The sequence below is a fragment of the Molothrus ater genome, chromosome 10 (genome assembly GCF_012460135.2).
Source record: "Molothrus ater isolate BHLD 08-10-18 breed brown headed cowbird chromosome 10, BPBGC_Mater_1.1, whole genome shotgun sequence".
NCBI classification, from domain to species: domain Eukaryota; kingdom Metazoa; phylum Chordata; class Aves; order Passeriformes; family Icteridae; genus Molothrus; species Molothrus ater.
Genome location: NC_050487.2, coordinates 17185824 through 17205710, shown reverse-complemented (window position 1 = coordinate 17205710; position 19887 = coordinate 17185824). Strand labels below are relative to the sequence as shown.

The 19887-nt window shown below is 61.0% G+C and overlaps 1 protein-coding gene and 2 non-coding genes across 9 annotated transcripts; all 3 read right to left on the bottom strand.

Moving 5' to 3' along the window:
• Positions 1-1546: 1546 nt before the first annotated feature.
• EIF4G1 (eukaryotic translation initiation factor 4 gamma 1) lies at positions 1547-19824 on the bottom strand. Of its 7 annotated transcripts, none has more exons than XM_036388691.2 (35): positions 19756-19824; positions 18626-18686; positions 17234-17342; positions 17051-17137; positions 16720-16752; positions 16128-16148; positions 15424-15597; positions 14975-15074; positions 13124-13236; positions 11987-12079; positions 11840-11906; positions 10578-11456; positions 9532-9620; positions 9143-9329; positions 8632-8765; positions 8241-8378; positions 7876-8049; positions 7599-7796; positions 7192-7338; positions 6862-7098; positions 6677-6781; positions 6113-6266; positions 5908-6005; positions 5706-5808; positions 5485-5587; positions 4619-4875; positions 4411-4526; positions 4084-4256; positions 3825-3950; positions 3660-3741; positions 3345-3443; positions 3048-3182; positions 2878-2959; positions 2659-2799; positions 1547-2543 (listed from the first exon to the last, which is right to left on the bottom strand). In XM_036388691.2, the coding sequence occupies exons 3-35, from the start codon at positions 17306-17308 to the stop codon at positions 2362-2364; spliced, it is 4902 nt and encodes a 1633-aa protein (XP_036244584.1). In that variant the 5' UTR covers positions 17309-17342; positions 18626-18686; positions 19756-19824; the 3' UTR covers positions 1547-2361. The 7 variants fall into 7 exon arrangements, with proteins under 7 accessions (XP_036244584.1, XP_036244585.1, XP_036244587.1 ...); XM_036388692.2 differs by having other exon boundaries at positions 5485-5575; XM_036388694.2 differs by having other exon boundaries at positions 8241-8360.
• LOC118690461 (small nucleolar RNA SNORD66) lies at positions 8124-8198 on the bottom strand. The gene has a single exon (XR_004980816.1). It is a non-coding gene; the product is annotated as a small nucleolar RNA SNORD66 (small nucleolar RNA).
• LOC118690460 (small nucleolar RNA SNORD66) lies at positions 9411-9487 on the bottom strand. The gene has a single exon (XR_004980815.1). It is a non-coding gene; the product is annotated as a small nucleolar RNA SNORD66 (small nucleolar RNA).
• Positions 19825-19887: the final 63 nt, after the last annotated feature.

The window sequence follows — 19887 nt, the reverse complement described above, 5'->3', positions numbered from 1 at the left end:
AGGAAGGCTGAGAAAGAGAAGGCGGAGGGGGATAAGGGATGAGGGAGGAAGGGGAGAACGGGGAAGAGGGAGGTCGGGAGGAAGGGGAGATGAGGAGAGAGGTGAAGGGGGGATGAAGGCAGCCGGGGAGGATGAAGGAAGAGGGGGGCTGAAGGAAGAGGAAGAGGGGGATGGAGGAAGAGGAGGGGGCGCGGAGAGGAGGAGGATGGACGGAGGAAGAGGAGGGGGCTGAGGAGGAGGGGAAGAAGGCCGGCCACCGCGGAGAGCGCCGTGCCAGCACCGCGGACAGCGCCGCCCCTCCCGGCCCCGGCCCCCGTACACCCCCGGGGGGACAAGAGCTGGGACCCTGCAGAAATAGGGCACCCCTCAGCCCGACCTGCCTGCCCCTACCCTGCCCCGAGGGCCTGGTGGAGCACACAGCCTCCCACCCCCATGGAACTGGCTGGGGACAGGTGGGTGCAGCCTTTGGAACATCGCGTCTGACAGCAACGGCCCCTGCAGGAGATCCAGGCCAGCGCCGATGGCCAAGCTGATGGGTCAACCGTGTTCATTCTGAAACCGACTGATGGCAATTAACGCTGTGGCACCTTGGCCCTGGAACAGGAGGGCACTGCTGCGGTGCCACCCTTTCCCTTGGCAAGCAGGTTACCCAAACAGCTCCAAGGGCCTCCCTCCCTCCTTACTCACTTATTCCCAGTCAGGGGGAGTTCCTGTCCAGTCCCCATCCCGAGGCCTTTCCCTGCCAAATGCTTCCCAGCATTAGTGATGCCAGGGCTGCAGCTCAGACAGATCAGCCTCTAATCTGGGGAACAGCCTCCGGTTAATTATTCTGTACCCTCTGGGCCATGGCCAGGGTGACTCAGCAAGAGGGAGCCCAAGGCAGCAAAGACCAGCCTCTAGTCCCAAGGGGGACCAGCCTCTGTCCCCAGCAGGGATACCCCCACAGGGGAACCCCAGCAGGGGCCAATTGTGCCCCATCTCCACTCCAACTGCAAGACAAGGCCAGGAGGGGCTGATAGAAACATGCCCTCCCACACTGGAAGGTACAGGGGGCACCTGGCACAACACCTCCCATCTCCTGCCCCAAGACCACACAGGTTCTGCCACTCATGCCTGTGGCAAAAGGGACATTAGGGGACATCAGGGCGCTGCTCCACAGCCAAGGTGCTGGCAGGGCTGTCTCTTCCACCTCCAGAGACCCTGTGCCGGGCAGTGCCAGCAAGGGGAGTCCAGGGGGCCTCACTCCAGGCACATCCAACCCCCTTGCCACCCTTCCAACCCTGGAGTGGGGGATACCTACCTGCCTTGCAGTGACAGGGGAGGCTGGTCCTTGCCCATGTTCAAGGCTGGCACCCCCACACCAGCCCAGGCACAAGGGACGTGGGGGGGGGGGGCGGCAACAGTGGCACACGGGGCATTATTTAGCAATGTTCTTTTATTTCCAGTTTTAAGGTGAAAAGATGCCTTTAAATCTTCAATTAAATACTCCATAAAGAAAAAAAAAAAAAGGCAAAAAAAAAAATTATTTACAAATTCACGTGACCAGTAATTGAATCCTTGTTTTAATAATTACACATGCGGCTCGTCACATCCGGCGCTCTATAAATACAGGGGACGCGGATGAGGGGGCCGCCCTGTCGCTTGCCCAATTGTGGCCTTAAACGTTTGGGAGGAGGATAGGGGCTTTTGGGGTCGTGGAGGGGACTCAGCCTGGCCCAGAGAGAAGGGGCCACCCCCCCTCCTCCCCGGCACCCTCCCCAGGTGTCAGAGCAGGAGCTGGGGGGGGAATGATTTATATTTAAAATTTAAAAACCATAGAGGGGAGAGGGTCCAGGCAGTGATGGAGGAATAGAGAGAGGACAGGGGAGGGGGAGAAATCACGCTCCTGTCCCCAAACCAAATTTAATAAGTTTATATATATATAATCTCTCTATATTTCATCAAGAAGCGGGAAGAAGAAAGAGGAGGAGGGAGAGGAGGGGAGAGATATGTCCCCATCCCATCCCCCCCTCTCCATAACATGAATCCAGGGGTGCTCTGCCCCACTCCCAGAGACCCGGTGTGCCTGCACTGGGAGGGGGGCGAGGAGGGTCCCCAAGGGGGCCCATGGCAGCCACCACCTCAGTCAGCATCTGTTTATTATCATCATGACAAACTCGTACAGGCCTTACAAACAGAACCAGGACAGAGGAAGAAGAGAGAGGAGAACTGAAAAAAAGAGAGGGGGGCTGCAAGGGGCACAGCAGGTCCCTCAGCCCTGGCATCAGCAAGTCCATGGGGGCCAGGGGTGGGAAGGGATGGAGTTACTCCCCAGGGTGCCCCGCTCTTTTCTCCCCCCTTCCTCCTCCTCCTCACAGCTGCTCAGTTGTTGTCCGACTCATCCTCAGCTTCCCGGAGCCAGGTGAAAAAGGCTGTCACCGATTTGAGAGCCACCCCTTTACCCTGCTGCTCGGCCGGGTCCTTGCTGGACTCCCACTTGTAGAAAGCCTCCTCCTTGATGACGTCCTCATCGTAGAGGGCATCAAAGAACATCCGCAGCAGGTCTGGGGTGGGGGGACAAAGGGGAACCTCTGCTATTCTCCAGCCATCGGCCACCCTGCTGAGGTGGGAACACATTTGCCACCCTCTCCTTGCCCCACCCGCACCCACGATACTCACTGGGAGGCTGGTCCAACTTCACCACCAAGGCTTGCAGGGCATAGAGTGCCTGGAGCTCCTTCTGCTCATCCCGCAGGTACTTCTGGAGCAGCTTGGCCTGGTTGCGGATGACCATGGCGTCCACGCGGTACGGGTTCTCAACTGCAGGGGACAGGGCGTGAGAGGGGCACTGCAGGCAGGGGCACCCCCCCCCCGCTCCCACCTCACCCTGGTACTCACAGACAATGGCCAAGTGGCACACAGACGTCATCAGGGCCCTGATAAACGTGTTGGACGAGACCTGCTGCTCGCTCAGGTTGGCCTAGAGGGGGGAGGGTAAAGGATTGTGAGCTGGAGAGGGAGCCAAGAGGAAGCCTCCAGACACTCAGGCATTGTGTCCCCACCCTCACCTCAATCCAGTCGTATATTCTTTGGTTGTTCGGGTTCTCCTTCAGCAGTTTGTCCATTTGCTTGCACAGCTCCTCTGAGGTCAGCTCCTTGCGGCTTGGCATGTCTGAGCTGTCCCCCATCGTGTACTCCAATTTCTGGGGAAGCAGGCAGAGAGAGCTGTTGAAGGCAGCACAGGGGAGTGCCACTCTCACACTGCCCAAGGTCTGCCCACGGCCCACCTCTGCCCCTTGCTGCCAAAAAGCCCCCAAGATCTGCCCACAGCCCACCTCTGCCCCTTGCTGCCAACAAGCCCCCACCTGCTCTGTGACAAATTTGTTGACATCCTGGTCCTCAGGCAGGAATTCCTTCCAGCTCAGGCCCCCATCCCTCCACAGCTTTCCTGCGGTCTTCTGGCCCTGTGGGACAGACAGTCAGCATCAGCATTGCATGCCCTCCATCTCCAGGGAGGAAGATACTGTGGTTTGGCCATGCCAGCCCCGTGACCCCGATACTGAGAGGGATGCCCCTCACCATCCTCTCTTGAGGCAGGGGGGTTCAATCCCCACCCAGCCCCCAGGCAGGATGCCAGTCCTTGAGACTGCAGCCAGCAGCCACAAGCCCCATGCACTTACCATGCCCTTGCACAACAAGCCCAGCACCTCGACCAGCAGCGTGGTGGCCTTCCCAATGGGCACCAGGGGCTTTGTGATCTCCCTGTGGAGCACAAGAAACCTGGGTGAGCTACCTGCCCCCAGGAGGACTTCTGTGCCAGCCCTGCTGAGGAGCACAGCCCTCACCTGAACAGCTCCTCCATGGGGATGCCTTCCTCTTGCAGGATGGGTGTGATGAGCTCAGCCAGGTACAGCCAGATGTGTGGGATGTCAATCTCCATGTCCTCTGCGATCTCCAAGATCTCCCGCAGCCTGAAGAGCAGAGGGAGCTGTTGGGATCCAGCAGTCCCCACACCCTTGGCTAGGAGGGACCTCAGGATGTCTCAATGTTGAGTCCTACTCAAGGCAGGGCCAAATTCAAAGCCAGGCTGCCCAAGCCCCTCACCCTTTGTAGTACTGCTCCTTGGAGAGCGTGCCTGCCTTCACCAGCTGGCAGAGCAGGGCTCCCATGTGCTCGCGGGAGATGGTGCTCCTCTCCAGCGTGGACTCGATGCCATTTTGCACAAAGATGTAGAGTGAGGAGGGGCTGCCCAGCTCCTGCACACACTGCAGGGCCTCCTGCAGGGAAAAGGGGGGGGTCAGTACTGCCCTATAGCCAGCTCTGGCTCCCCTTCCTCATCCAGGCACCACCAGAACACTGCCCAAACAGTGTACCACACAGGGAGGGAAGCATATGGCATGTCAGAGGAACATGGCCACCCCCTTCTCTCACCTTCATGTCATTGATGTGCAGGTATTCCTCTATGATCGCCTTGGATTTCTTCTCCAGTTCCTCTTCTGACAGCGCGGGCTTGGTGGATGTTGCAGGAGGTGTTGGCTCTTGTTTAACTGCAAGAGAAGAGCAGGGATCAGGCATCACCTGGGACAGGCAGAGCTGCAGGTGCAGCCAGAGCCTGGGGTATCGCCCCTCCCCAGCTCACCAGTCTCTCGGCTCCGGTCCCGTTGCTCCGTCATGCTCGCAGCCTTGCGCACGGCCTCGGGGCCGCCCTGCTTCTCCCGTTCTCGGCTCCTGTCCTCTGTCTCTTTGCTGAAGCTCCTCTTGGTGAGGGCAGACCTGTTCCTGTCTACTCTCTCCCCCCGGTCAAGACGCTCTAGACGGTCGCTGCCCTTCTCCGAACGTGACTCCCGGTCCCCTCTGTCCCCAGCCTTCTCTGACCTGTCACGGCTGGAGCTGCTCCTGGGTGAGAGAAAGACACACAGTGTGAAGAACCCATCACCACCCTCCCTGACCCCAGACTGTAGAGCTCTGTAAAGTAAGGCTGTGCCACTCCAATCCCCACTTCTCTTTTAGCACTTGACCATTCTTAGGGAAAACTTTCTCCCTATTTCTCCCCTGTTCCAACTCATACCCTTTTCCTTTTACTCTGCTCCTTGGCATGGCTGAGCACTGCCTGCCTTTGTCCTACCCACACCTTCCTTCTGACGCAGACTGGCAAAGCCTCCTTTTGTCTTCCTCTTCTCTTGAACAAATCCAAACTCCAGCTCTCTTTGGGGACCTCACACTCCCGCCACCCATTAATGTCTACCCAAGGACCCCCAGGCCAGACCAAGCACGCAGGGGTGGTCACCCAAGTGCCAAACAGTAGGGAGGACATCCAGGGTGAGGTCAACCTTCCTTGCCACAAGGATTCACCACTGACTCTGAGCTCTCTCAAGGCCCCCCCCCATCTTGCCACAGGGGCCTTGATACTGTAACTTGTCTATACACTGATCAACCACAAGACTGAATCAGGGGCTCTCTCTCAACCCCACACACCCCTCCACCAAGGCAGGGCTGGCCCCTCACCTTTGCACCACACGGCGGGACTCTGGGCTCTCGGCAGGCATTGACTGCTGGAGCGCTGAGAAGCGGTTCAAGGTGCTCGTGGCTGGTCGCCCTGAATCAGATGCTGGGCGTGAAAAGAGGGAAGTCTCAGAGTTCGGCAACTCCTTGGTAGAGGAACTGCCAGGGGAAAGATCACCCCTCCACTCTGTCCCACAGCACCCAGCCAGTCCCACACTGCCTACCTGAATCTGCAGGCTTTGCGCCAGACCCTCCGCTGCTGCCTTTGCCCCAGCTCAGCCGCCCACCCGGTGCAAAGAGCTGGTTATTGGAGTCAATGGATCCAGGCTGCAGATGGAGAGAGAGACAGTCAGGCCTGATCCCCCACCAAGGCATGACCCAGGCCAGGCAGCCAGCTCGGCTGCCCCACCACACCCCCAGCCTCACCTTGGTGATCTTTGTTAACCGGCTGGTGTCAATGGGCCGGTTGCCCTTGCTGATGGGCACCGTGTTCCAGCCATCATCTGCAACCAGGCTACTGCGTCCTGAACACAAGAGGGACAGTCATAAGGTGCAGACCAGCCTTGAGCAGAGTCCAGCAGGAGCAAACCACTCCTAGAAAACTCAAGTGCCCCCAAGGCCAGATACTCACCACCAGAGGATGGCCCAGGGGGTCCTCTCCTCTTATCCTTTGACATGAGCTGCTGCACTTTGATGTGTTCTCGATGCTCCTCCATCTCTGCTTCCTTGTGGATCTGATCGATGGTTTTGGGGCCCTGGTCTCCCCGCCGCGGCACCCAGCTATTCTGCAGAGGGCAGGGAAGAAGGGAAGAGGGAACTGAGATGGCTGAAAGATGGAGGGAAAGGGATTCCCCCTTCCCAGCCACCCCACTCTCAAAGTCTCAGGTTGGTCTCTGGCCTGGGCCATCACCACTCTCCATGTGTTGTGGCAGCTTTTGGCACAAAAGGGCTCAGGTTCCAGAGCCCCCCTGCATTAAACAGCCGCCAGTTACTGTGTGCCCACTACCACTACCATGATAACCAAGAGCAGGGGCTAGCATGGTGTCTCTGGGGCTGGCCACAGCTCACATACCCACCTCTCTCCTAGAGGGGACACATGGAGTGCTGGCATTCAGAGGACATAGGCCAGCAGCTCCAAGGGACCAAGCAGCAGATGGAGGACAGTCCCCAGGCAACTGCATTCCATCAACCTTACCCGTCTTAGGTCAATCACATCCTGCAGCATGAAACGGATTCGGGATGATGTCTTTTTCTCTTTGATGATCTTCTCCATCTGATTGAAGTACTGGTCCATCCTGGGCTATAGAGGGACAGAGCCATGGTCACATCCCTCCTAAAGGCAAGGGAAGAGCAAGCATGGTAGGGCAGGGCAAGGAGTACCTTGGCTTTCTCGAAGTCCAAGTCCTTGCCAATAGTCGTAAGCAGGCGGCAAAGGCACTCAAGAGACTCTTCATCGTGGTTTTTGAGCAGCTTCACCACGCAGTCATGCATAATGGCCTCCGTCAACATCTTCAGTTTGAAGAGCTCTCCAATGAACTTGATGTTGCCCAGGGATCGTCGTCGGGCCTTGTCCCGCGCCTCCTCCAGCTCATCCTTCATGCGCGCCTTCTCCTCGGGCTGCACGGAAAGCACAGCAGGCCAGTTCAGTGTCCAGAGCCAAGCCAAGGACACCCACGCCAGCCCTCTGAGCAGATTCCCGCCACAACTCACAGCACTGGCATCATCCATCTCCTTCTGCCGCTTCTCAAAGATCTCATCATCATCCTTGTCCTTCTCAAACTCCTTCTGGCAGCGGTTGAGCAGCAGCTTGCGGAAGTTCACAGTCACTGTGGGCTTGTCTGTTGTGGGCACTTTAAGCTGCAGGGAGAGGTACAACCCAGAGAAAGAGTATGAGTTGTGTCTCCCCCAAAACTGGGCAAATAAGGTGGCATTACTCAAATCAGGGAAAAGCCACCCTACAACACTGTGATGCCCTGCTGAGACTCTGAACACAGTCCTCCATCCACACACCCTAGTTTCCCCACTCCACATGGAAGGACCTGCACACTACTAAGCTCAGCTGAGATGGCCAAAAAAACCTTGCCCACTCAACAGGAGACCACCCAGCTTCTGCTCACCCCCATAAGGCAACGGCACATGTTAGCATAGGCAACAGAGAAGTTTGGCTCCGAGATGGCCTTCTCGAAGACGAGGTCGATGACACCCTTGAGCCGCTCCTCCGTGTCGATGGACAACTCCATCACCTGCTTCATCAGTTGCTGGAACATCTGGGGTGTCAGCTTGTTGAGGATGCTGCGGACACGGCGGAGCAGTTCCTGCAAGGGCAATAGGGTCAGCAAGAGCTGGGCATCTTTCCCCCAGGCCCTCCGACTGCCTCCCCACCCCAGCTCCCACCTGTGTCTTGATATTCTCAGGATCCTCCTCCTCGGAAGCACGTTTGCTGCTGGGTTTCCAGGCCTTCTCGGCCTTGTTCAGCTTGACATCCTCATTGAGGGACACAGTAGCAATGATTTTGCGGGGCTCCTTCCTCTGACTCGGCTGGGAGCGGCGGGGACCCAACCCTGAGGGCTGACACATGGACAAGAAACTCAGCTCTCTGCTCTGGGACCACATGAGCTGGCTCCCAGAAGTCCCCAGTCCACCTACTCAGATCCTCAACTCCATCATGGACATCAGTGGCCCAGACACAGTGGCTCGAAAGCTTGATCATCACAGAGAGGCAGAGCAGGGTGGCAGGAATGAAGTGAGGAGATACTCACCAGGCCCCGGTTGCCCATGACAGGCCGGCCAAGGTTGGCGAAGGAGGGGGTGAAGTCAGGGCTGCAGTTCATGCTACTGATGCGGAGGGGGTCGATTGGCCGCAGTGGGGTCTTGTTGGCCTGCGAAGGTACACACGGCTGAGGATGCCCGGGGGCAGAGGAGCGGGATGGATCCATCCCCCAGCCTCAGCGCCGGGACAAGGAACTGGAAAAAAGGCCCCAGAGGTGCCCCCACACCCACCAAACCCAGGCTCAAGGGTCACTGCAGATGCAGCAACAAGACACTGAGCACAAATGTAAGTCCCTGCCCCACCTTCCCAAGGCACAAAGAGGAGCCAGATCCCCACCTAACCACCACCCGCAATTCCCCAATTTCCAGGGCCGCACCGACCTTGTCCAGCACCACATCTGTGATCTGGGGCAGCCCCTCAGGTTTCTGCATGCTGGCAAAGATGAACTGGAAGCCCAGCAGGAACTCCCGGTCATATCGCTTCTTCTCCTCAGGGTTCAATGGCTTCCATTGCTCTGCAGTGGGGGGCAAGACGGACACTCTGATGTGCCTGAATATTGTCCCATATTCTCTCACCCCACCCTGGCTGTGGTGGGTCTGGGTCCACACAGGAACAAGCAAGGTGAGATACAGACAACCAGAAAACTACCCCAGGCTGGTACACCATGAGCAAAACCATGCCTGCTTAGAAAGCCTGATTCCACCAGGTCCCTGCCTCCTGCCAAGACCTTGTGCTGGGAACTCTGTTCCCCATCCCATGACAAGCTTAGGGACAAGATGGGAGGAGAATGTAAAATTTAGGACACAGGCGAGCATGCCACCCACACCTTCCCCACTGCTGGGTCCAGAGGTGGTGGCTGCCAGCAGAGGACTGTGCCCAGGCACAGCTTACCTTCCTTGTAGCCATACTTCTGGCCAGCAGCCTTGCCCTTCTCTGGGGCCAACTTGTCTTCCTTCTCCTCCCATGTCTCTTCCGACTCCTCCTGTGGACGGGCAGGAGCCACATCCTCTGCTTCACTGGCAGGGGTAGACACGGGGGGCTTGTTCTCCGCCTCCGAGGCACTATCACCAGTCTGAGACTGCAGCAGAGGGGACAGGGACAGCAGTCACCCACACAAGCCTGTTCCTGTCCCCTTCACCCCACTCCTCGGTGTCCACCCCACCTCAGATCCTCATTACCATCACAGAGCATCAGTGGCCCAGACACGATGGCACAAAGCAGAGTTCATCACAGGAGGAGATGGGACACAGGGTGATCCCCAGACACCCCAGGACACTCACCTCTTTAAAGGCATCCAGCAAATCACCTACTGCCTCCTTCTTGTTCAGCTCCTTCATCCTTCGTTTCTTCTTTGGCACCGACATGGCGACTGGGAGGAGAGGCAGGAAGGTGAAAGACAGGAACCCTCCCAGTCCCCAGCACCCTAACACTAGCTACAGGGTCACCAGCAAGGCCCCAGTAACAGCAGGTGAGCTTCAAGATGGAGCCACAGGGATGTGGTCCTGCCACCACATAACAGCCCCCATCCCCAAACACACCCTAATTTACCATGTGCCTCATCAAAACCTCCCATCTACACCACTGCCCTACTGTGTGCTCCCCATCCTGTCAGAGGATCCCTACAGACACTGCTCTACAGGCAGCCCGTACAGGACACTCCCATACAAATCTCTGCTCCTATACACACTCTCCTCCCTGGCACCCCTATACACCAGCCCAAACACATGCTCCCCAGAAATTTAGCTGCCCTGAGGTTGCCCTCCTAGAGCACCCCTGTATCCCTGCCCAAGGCACTCCATAAAACACATCCTGTGAACCCATCTTCCCCATCACTCCTATGTAACCCCAACACTCCTGTGTAGGATGCTTAAAAAAAAAAAAGAGAAACCCTAACACATCCCCAGGGCACTCCACTTCCCTCAATCATCCCTGTGTACTTGCATACCCCTACACAGCATGCCCTACATCTTCCCTGCCAATCCGCCACCTCCCAGTGTCCTCAACGACTGCGGACAATCCTCAGATACAACCCTGATACATCACCCTACAGCCCTGTGTAAAACATCATATAAAACACACTTCATTCCCTGTGACATCCCCCACACACAGTCCTCTGTGCCCACCCACACATCACCCCATAGATGTACTCCCCAGACATCTCCCTGATCCCACCATCCACAGACACCTTGTCCCCCTCAGAATCCCATACCTACACATCCTGTATCCCTAACCACATCTCCAACATCCTCCCTGTACCTCATGCCATGCGATGTCCCCCACCACCCAACACCCACCCTGGGGCACCCTGCAGCCCAGCATTCCCAACCTTGTGCGGTCGCCTCCGAGATCTGCGAAGGGGCAGGGGCTGGGCTCAAGCTTCGCTCCTGGGTCTCACCAGGGCCTTCGCTCTCTTCCTCCTCCTCCTCTGCAGGTGGGGAGGCAGGGGTGCCAGGCTGGGCTGGCTCCTCAGGCTCTGAGATGGGACTGACATCTGACTCGGGCCGCTCCTCACTTGGCTCTGCTTTGCTGGTGCCCTCCACACCATTGGGTAGGGGCAGCTCTTCAGCCTGGGCAACGGGGGAGTCCAGGGTGGGCACAGGCACCGGCTCGGAGACCGGCACTGGCTGGCACACGGGCGCCTCAGGGACCGTCTCAGGTGTCTCCTCCAAAACCCCATTGGCCTCAGTGGGCTCGGGGCAGGGCTCTTCCCGGGGCGGAGGGGGGCTGGGGGAGGCAGGTTTGGCAGGCGCTTCGGGGGCCTGTGGTACAACGGGCGGTGGCGACGGCGCAGCCGGCACCAGGGGCACGGCTGGCATCGAGGGAACAGTGGGCACTGGCGGCACCTCAGGGGGCACAGGCTCCTGCAGGGTGGGCTCTGGGAGGGAAATAGCAACCTTCTCCTCCTCTTCCTCCTCCTCCTCCGCAGCCACCGTGTCCATGTTGGGCGCGGGCACAAGGGGCAGCTCCGCAGCCCCTGGCACTGTAGTGATGGCGCTTAACGTCTTTTGCGGGTCAGGTGGCGCCTCGCCCTGCTCCGCTTTCACGTCCGTGTCCACAGGAGGCTCCATTGGCACCAGCGTCACAGGCGAGAGCACCACGGGCTCCACCTCGGGGATCAGGGGAGGGGGAGGAGACGGGGATGCCGACTTGCTGGGCTCCAGGGAGACGGGCTTGCTCACCACCAGCGCAGGCTTTGGGCGGTCATCTGCAAGGTGGATGGCATTAATGGATAACTCTCTGATTCCCTGCTCATCCCACATTCCTCCCCAGATCCCTCTATCTTCAGGAGCCATAGGGACAGATGTGCCAAGCCACATCACAAATGGGGGATGGGGACAAGAAGGGTCCTCCAGTGCCCGGAGGACAGCTGAGATGAGTACACAGCCCCCATAAACTCTCCTGGATCCAACAAGGGGACATACGTCCCCAGGTATGCAGGGATGGTCTTTGACCCCACAAGAGTCAAGAGAACCAAGGAACAGTGGGGCTGGCATTACACATGCATTCCCTGGTGTTGCAGTGCCAACACCAGGGAACCTTGCTGCAGCCATGCCAGCTGGCACAGCCAGCCCTGGCACGGGCACTTACCGGGCCGGACAATAACTGCTACATGAGGGGTCTCTCCATTGGCCTGGGGCTCCAAACCGCTTCCAGCCTGAGGGGGCAAAGAGGGAGTTGAACAGGGCCATGTGCACTTCCTTCTGCCACAGCTGCGAAGTCAGAGGGTCCACTTACCTGTGGAGGAGTGGGGGTGGATGAGGTCCTTGCTCCAGACATAATTTCTTCTGTAATGTCTTTGCCACCTTGGTTGGGGTCTCGTATTCGGATCTGTCCAAGAATCAGAGCAGAGTGGGGAAGCTGTTGGCAGACTGCAGGACATAACACACGGGCAACCCCCTTTCCATGAGCCCAACACCCCACAGGACACCCTTCTCCAAAGGGAAAAGGAAGGTTCATTCACTGCAGTGCCTGTCCTGGCCATGCAGTTTGGGGGAACAGTGGGTGCCACATCCCCTCACCAGAGGACACAGTGTCCCACAGACACTGGCCTGCTCCAGTGCCTTGCAAGTCATCGCAACAGGCAGCTGAAGCCAGCAGGTCCCCAGGCCAGTGCCCATTTCCAGAAGTGAGAGAACCCCAATACATCACTGTGCTGGCACAGGGGCTGCAAGAACCCCCACTCAGAGGACTAGCCTCAGCACACAGAAACCACAGTGAGCTCTGTGTCACCCCAGGCACACCCTATATGCCTACAGCCTCATGTGCCCCATGTCTGCAGCATGAGCTACAGGGCACTCTGCTGCGGGGTGACTGGAGGGGTACACATGGGTCTGGCTGAGACTACAGCACAGGGCAAAGTGCAGCCAGGAATCTTGTTCTCTCTACCTTCTGAAGACGACCTGCTCCCAGAACACCAAGTGCAGAGCTCAACCCATCTCTGATGAGAAAATGCCAGCATCCCACCTCCCAGTGGCACCCCCTGCCTCCCAGCACAGGGCCATGCCGGCAGCCACCCGGCTCCCCGCTATAAATAGGCCCCATGCGAGGCCTCTGAGCACCGGCATCTCCGGGAGCAGACAGCAGTTGGCAGCCGCGGCACCCCCGCCCTCCCGGGAGCTGTGACTCAGCACAACGCTGCCCGCCGGGACGACCAAGGTCGCCAGCACCCACCGTGCACCCCAGTTCCCTTGCTAAGCCCTCCAGCCTGTGGGGACACAGCCCTGTGCCAACCCTCTTCCCTGGCATGCTGCACCATGTCCCATCCCACACACGACCAGCGCCCGGGACTGACACCATCCCCCTCCTGCACACGAGCACACCCTCTCGCACATGAGCACCCCCATCCATGCCTGGAGGCAGATGGCTCCTTACCGTCTTGCGTTCTCGTTTTGGGGGGATCGGTGGTTGCTGGCTCACAATGACCTGGGCAGTGGGGACCCCCGCTGAGAACTGCTGCACCCCCTGTGCCGGGTAATACGCACCCGCTGAAGGAGAGGAGAGAGTGTCAGAGCAGCCAAGCCAGATCCTCCAAGCCTGTCCTGAGGACTCTCTGATCTCCCAAACACAGGGGTCTGTCAGGAGTCCGGAGAGCCCTCGCTGCTCTGCTGCGAACCCCCATCGCATCCGGCCTGGATTGTCCCAACCCGCCTGACAGGCCTGACCAAATTCCTTCCCTGTGAAGCAGAGAGCGTCCCCGCGCCACCCCCACGCCCAGCCAGGCCCCGCAGGCATCCACCGTGCCCACCAGCTCCATGCCAGAGAGCCCTGCCTGGACACTCGGCCATGTCAGGTACAGGCGTCCTGGCTCTGCCAGTGACCGCCTTCCTGCCTGCACCCTTATCTCCCCAAGGCCAGCACCAGCCCGAGGGCGGCACCAGGCAGCCTCCATTCACACCCAGGCTGAGGGGCTCAGGCTCCCCGTGCAGCTCGAGTCCCTGGCGAGCCCAGCCCAGAGGAAGGAGCTGTGCTGAGGGACATAGGCAGAGCTGGACCCCATCCAGGGCTGGCACAACCCTCAAGAGGTGCTCCACTCCTCCCAGGGCATCCATGAGCATCACCCCGGAGCAGTGCCAGAGGGATACGGGTGTGCTGGGACAGGCACAACAGGGTCCTGGCCCCCTCTGGCTCCAGCACCTTCCCTGCTGCACTGACCCTGAAAGTCAACCAAGGTGCTCTGGCGACTGCCTCATCTCTGAGTCAGGGACCCTCCCTTTGCTTGGGGGACTCACAGGGACGCTGAATGGGCCTCACACGTCAGGATGGGCTGGGCATGGGGGAAAGGAAGGAGACCCTGGGCTGCCTAGCCCTGAGGACCATTCAGGAGACCCAATTTGATTCATTTGTCAAGGGTCACACCATGTCAGGTCACCCTACCAGTCCTGTGGGCAAGAGGCAAGTGCTGCCAGCTTCCCCAGGAAGAGCCACAGCAGACCCAATGCAGAGGCTGGGGGTGCACCTATCCTGGAACCTCAAAGAGATACCCAGAGCATGTCCCGGGGCTGTGCTCAGTGCAAAAAGGTGCAGCAGTGTCCTGGCCCAAGCACAGGAGACAGCCACAGCCAGGGGCCACCTCCTTCCACTGAGGGGCTGGCTGGGTCCTGAGACAAGAGGGAGGGAGGCCGGGCACGTACCTGGCTCAGGAGAAGCCCATCTCTGCCCCGGTTATGCTTTGCTGCTGTGCTGGGGCCAGGCCGGAGGCCTCGGCTCACATTTCTGTGTCTGCTGGGCCTCCCGGGGCCAACCAAGCCTAAATATAGTCACAGCCCGGGTGGCCACATGCAGCAGGGGGAAGGAGGAGGGGCTACTCACATCGCACTCCCCAAGCACCAGGAGGGGGCAGGCACGGAGCACCCCAGCTCAGCTCCTGGGGAGCAGGAGCTGAGGGGGTCAGCAAGCACTGAACTGCTCACCACCTTGACAGCAAGTGAGGGGGAGCAGGGGATAAAGTCTGCCCCAGCCCTCCGCCAGCCGAGTTAAATATTAAACAGCCCCAATTTGGAAAAGGACAGGGGTGAGTGGACGGTACAAATGGACCAGCAGGACATGATGTGCTGCTGGGCAACAAGCAACTGTGCCCCAAAACAGCAATGAGGGTCACAGAGTCAGCCCCAATCAGCTGTGTTCAACTCAGGGGGACACACAGAGGCCAGGGGAGTAAAAAAAAACAGGGAAGTGCTGGGACTGAAAGAGCACTGGGGAGCAGAGCAAACCCTCTGTCTGTACCGTAAGTCCCGAACTCTGTGGGGCTGGCTCCGGGGTAAAAACTAGGGGCGCCAGGTTGGACCGGGTACTGTTGGGTCGGGACAACGTACGTGGAGCGACCCTGCAAGAGGAAAGAAAATAAGTCAGTTATGTCCCCTGCAAAACACAGACATATCCCCACAACACTGATGTAACCCCAAACCTGACTGTGAACTAGTTGTACACCAGGGCAGTGAGTAGGACACAGGCAGAGAAGACACCAGGTGCCTCAGAGAACTGTTGGGGAGGGGACCAGTACTGCCTGCTGCGTCTCTACAGAGCCAGCAGCACCCTGCTCAAATCAGTGGGTGTTCAGAGTCTCAGGACCCCCTCCACCCCGCCAGAACAGACCTGGGCTCCAAGCCCAGGCAACACCTCCCACCAGGGCCCATCCCAACCCCCTCCCACAGAGCCCAAAGCATAGCCCTCACCTGTCCGGGAATGTAATAGGCTCCTTGGGAAGGTGTGTAGGATATCTGGGAGGGTATCATCATCACCTGGGAAGCAGCTGGATACACATGGGCAGGAGGGCCGGGCCGAGCCGTCGTGTTACTCTGCACGCGGGACGCACTGGCAGGAGGCTGTGCCCTGTTCTGGTAGAAATGCTTGGGGAGAGATGGGGCACAGCATCAGCAGGAGCTCCAGCACCTTCATCTGCCACCACCGCACTCGGGGGGAGACACCAGCCCCCCCACGCTGCCGGCATGCAGCACCGCCTCGGCAGCCCGCAAGGCCACCCCCCGCCCCGGCACCATCCTGTCCCCACGCACCTGCGGGGCCGCCTGGGTCCACCCGACCCAGCTCATGCCCGGCGCGGCCCCGGCCCAGCCCTCCCGGGGCCGGCAGCTCCAGCGCCCGGGGCCGGCCACGGCCGCACGCAGCTCGGCGGCGGCGGGTCCCGGCGTGCTCTGCACCGGCTCCAGGCGCTCGCGGTGGATGCTGGGACCTGTAGTCCCGCCATGCCGGAGCCGGACAACATGTGGAGCTCCGCATTCCCACCCCGGCCAATGCCGCTCATCCCGACCCAGCTTTTCTGCCGGGCAAGAGCATCCCCGGGAGCATCAGCTCCAGCCCAGCAATGAGCGGGCAAGGAAGGGTCCGCGCACGCACCCCCGGGGCAAGGAGAAAGCGTTACCTGAAGAGACCTGAATCCTCCCTGTTAGCAAGCGCACGCATACAGAGGGAAAGGGGGAAAGAGAGAGACAGGAGTTACTGGCACTGGGACAGGGATAGCAGAGGAACGGACAAAAAGTCAGGGAGCCCTTTGCTCTGTGCCCACATCCCAAATATACTGAGATCCCTTCTAGGGACCTTCCAAGGGGCAGGGATGGGTCTGATGAGCTCCCAGACAGCACAGCCAAGGATGTCACCAGATCTGTCCCCAACAGCTCCTCCACACAAGAGGGCTGATGGAACCCAGAGCCTTGCACGCCACTGCAGGGCCTTGGGAGACCAAGCAAAGCAGGGAAGAAGAGGAAGAGGCAGAAGGGCACAGGCAGAAGCAACAGCCTGGGCTGGAGTTAGCACAGGCACAGCCACATGCTGCAGGCTTCATGCAAGGGAGACACTGCAGAGAAACCTACCCAAAGTCGAGGAGGCATCCCACACTTTCCCCAGAGTCCAGGGTCCCCACATGCTCCCCAGCCCCTTCATGCCCAAGGTGGGTGTTTCTGTGCAGTGTCGGGGAAGGGTGTTCAGCATGCAGGGCAGGGGAAGCGGGTTAGTACCTGCTGGTGAATAGCCCGAGGCCCTGCTGGAAACTGAGAGAGGAGGAAAGGGAAGTTTGGGGAGGGGGGGAAGGAGAGAAGAGCAGTCACTCTGTGGGCATCCTCATTGGAGGCGCCTGCCCTCCCACCCCAGGGCCAGGAGGTACTCAGGTGGCAGTCGTGGTCCAGATCACAGGCTCATTCCCCCTTCACAGGCACACACCAGGCCCGAGGGGCACCACATTGCTCCTAACACCCCTGGGTTCTGTGGCAGTGTGGGCTACTCGGCCAGGAAGCAGAAAGCCGCTGGATACCCCTTACCACCCTCTGCTGCTCTGGACAAAATCCTTACCTGGCGCGGCTGAGAAGGCGTATTCATTTGTGAGGTCGGTGCCGGGTTAAAAACCACAGGTGCCGTCTGACCAGGTGGGAACGTCGGCTGGAAGAAGGCAGGGAGGGAAAGAGATGGTACCACTGCCCTTGGCACCAACAGGGGAGGCAAAGCTGTGTCCCCCAGCCCTGCAGGGGAAGTTACCTGCGGCAGTCCGGGAGAAGGGGCAGGGTGCGGGGCAGTCGGGGCTCCTCCTGTGGGCTGTGGAGCTTTGTTCATTTCATGGGGTTGTGCATAAGGATCCCCTCGCTATCTGCAGGAACAGGGACAGTGGGCATAAGCTGGAGATGGCAACACCCCAGGCATCTGTCTCCTGTCCATGTCAGCACTAAAATCTGCAAATCTGCAGCCCCACAGCCTACCATTGTAAAGCCAGGCATCAGCCATGCCCCACAGACAGCATCCCACCAAGGCACGGACCCCCAGCCACCTCCTCTTGCCCCACTGGGCCATGGGGAAGATGGGGTAGGTACTGCCAAGTCACCCAGCCTGGGCAGGTCCTCACACCCTTCAGAGCAGACCCCTCATCATGCCCCAAACCCAGCCATGCCCACCAGCAACACTGACCCACCCAAGGTGACCCCACAAAGCCTGTCTGGGCCCTACACAAAACTGGGCACCAGCGCCCATAATCTGCCACCAGTACCTAGGCCACCACTAACTCCGGGGGGCTGGGTGGGCCGGCGGCACCCCGGCGTCAGCCGTGCCCAGCTCCACCCCGGCTGACCTACTAAGCGCTTCCCCTGGCCGGCCAAACCTGTTCCTGCCGGTGGCGCCGGGTCCCCAGCGTACACCACAAACGCCTACCAGGGAAGGCAGGGAGCAGCTCCCTCGTCCCCCCGCGCCACCGACACTCCTGCCCACTGCCCTGCCCAGGGGAGTCTGCAGCCCCCCCGCCGCCGCCAGCACCCAGGCAGCCCGGACACCCTCCCGGCTGTCCCAGGAAGGACTTGGCAGCCAGTGCCGCTCTCCCCGCCCCAGTGCAAAGGCCGCCGGGGCAGGAAGGAGAGGCAGTACCCCGCACACTGCCGGGGGTCCCCTGCACCCCACGGCACCCAGCGAGCCCGCTGCCGGCCAGACACCCAAGGGAGCAGCCCTGGTGCCTCCTGTAATCTGACGCCTGGACGCGTCAGCACTGCCGGCCCCCAGCCCCGCTGCGGGCACTGCCAGACACGTCCCACCAACACTGGGAAATGGGGCACCCCAATCCCCCCACGGCTGCGCCTTGGTGTGGGGGTGCCACCCCATCACAGGGATCCCCTGAGCCACCACCCCAGTGGAGATGGGCCCTTGCCAGGGTTTCAGGAGGTGGCAGGGGCTGGGTTGCACTCCCCAGTGCTTCCCTCGGGCCCCTTCTCACCGGGGACCCAAGCACCCAGCACGGACAGCCCGTACCTGAGCCAGCTTAGCTAGGCCTTGAGAACAATCACCCCTAAACAGAGGGGGAGGATTGTCTCACAGGGGACAGGGACACCCGGGGACAGCCAGACCTGGTCTCCTCTGCCAGATACAACCGGGAGCGAGTAGGATACTCACCCCCCCGCGGGAAAAACCTGGGCCGGCTGAGCGGGCCTGCAGAGACCGTTCATCCGACTGACTGGGAGAGAGGAGGGAGGGGGAGAGAGAGAGAAAGAGATCAGGCCGGGCCCCGCGGGGGGAGCCCGGCCTGGCCCCGGCTTCGCACTGGCCCGGGTAGCCCAGGAGGGCCGGGGAATGCGGGTTCCGTCCGGGGGGACAACGGGGCCCCGCGCGGCTGTTTGTAATCGGAGTCGCGGCCGCCTCTCTGCGCCGGGAGCGGCCGGGCCGCGGCCTGTGCCGGGCCCGCCGACGGGGCGGGGGGTCCCTGCCCGGGGGGGCTCCGGAAAGGCCCAGCTCGGTCCGAGTGAGGGGCCGTGGAACGGGAGCAGCAGTTCGGGGAGGCGGGAACGTACGGGGGAGTGGGGGACAAGACAAGAATCACCGACGGCGGAGCTGGGACAGGCCGCGGCCGTGGCCCGAGAGCGGCCGGCCCCGCCAGGCCCAAGCGCGGCCTCGCCCCCAGGCCAAGGCGGCGGCCAAACCGGCGGCTGCGGCCGGCTCCGTCCCGGGGCGGCGGCACCACCATCAAGGCGGCGGGAGGGCGCGGTGCGGTGCCCGGTGCGGCATCCGGCGGCCCCGCTCCCCCCCGCGGCGGCGGCGGCCTCTGCCAAGGACACGTGTCACTGCCGGCCGCAACCGCGGCCCCGCGGGCACCGGCGGCGGCACGAGAGGCCGGTCGCGGCGGGGCGGGGGCGGCATTGCTCGCAAGACATGCGGCGGCGGCGCCGGGCCTAGGCGGGCGCGGCGCCGGGAGCACGTGTGCGGCGGTGGCGGCGGCGGCGGGGCGCACCGGCCGGCACGTGGGCGCGGACGGACGCCGCCGCTGCGGGATCACCGGGACGTGGGGACCATCGGGACGAGCGGGGGGCCCGGCGCAGCAGCGGAGCGAAGCACGGGACAGGGCGTGGGAAGGGGGTGGCGGCGGCGGGGAGGCACCCACGTGGTGGCGGCGGCGGCGGCGGCGCGACAAGGCCCAGCGAAGCGAATCCCGGGGAAGGGGGAGGAATAGGGCGGCACGCGCGGCCCCGGTACCGGCGCCCCCCCACCCCCCCCGCGGGGCGCGCGCCCGCCCCGCCCCCGCCCGTTACCTTCAGTCTCCTTCAGCGCGCGCGGCCCGACGCAGCCGCAGCGCAGCGCAGCACGACCATTTCCGGAGCCGCGCCGCGCGCAGGGGGCGGGGCCGCGGGGCCGCGCGCCCGCCGCCGCCGCCGCGGGGGAGG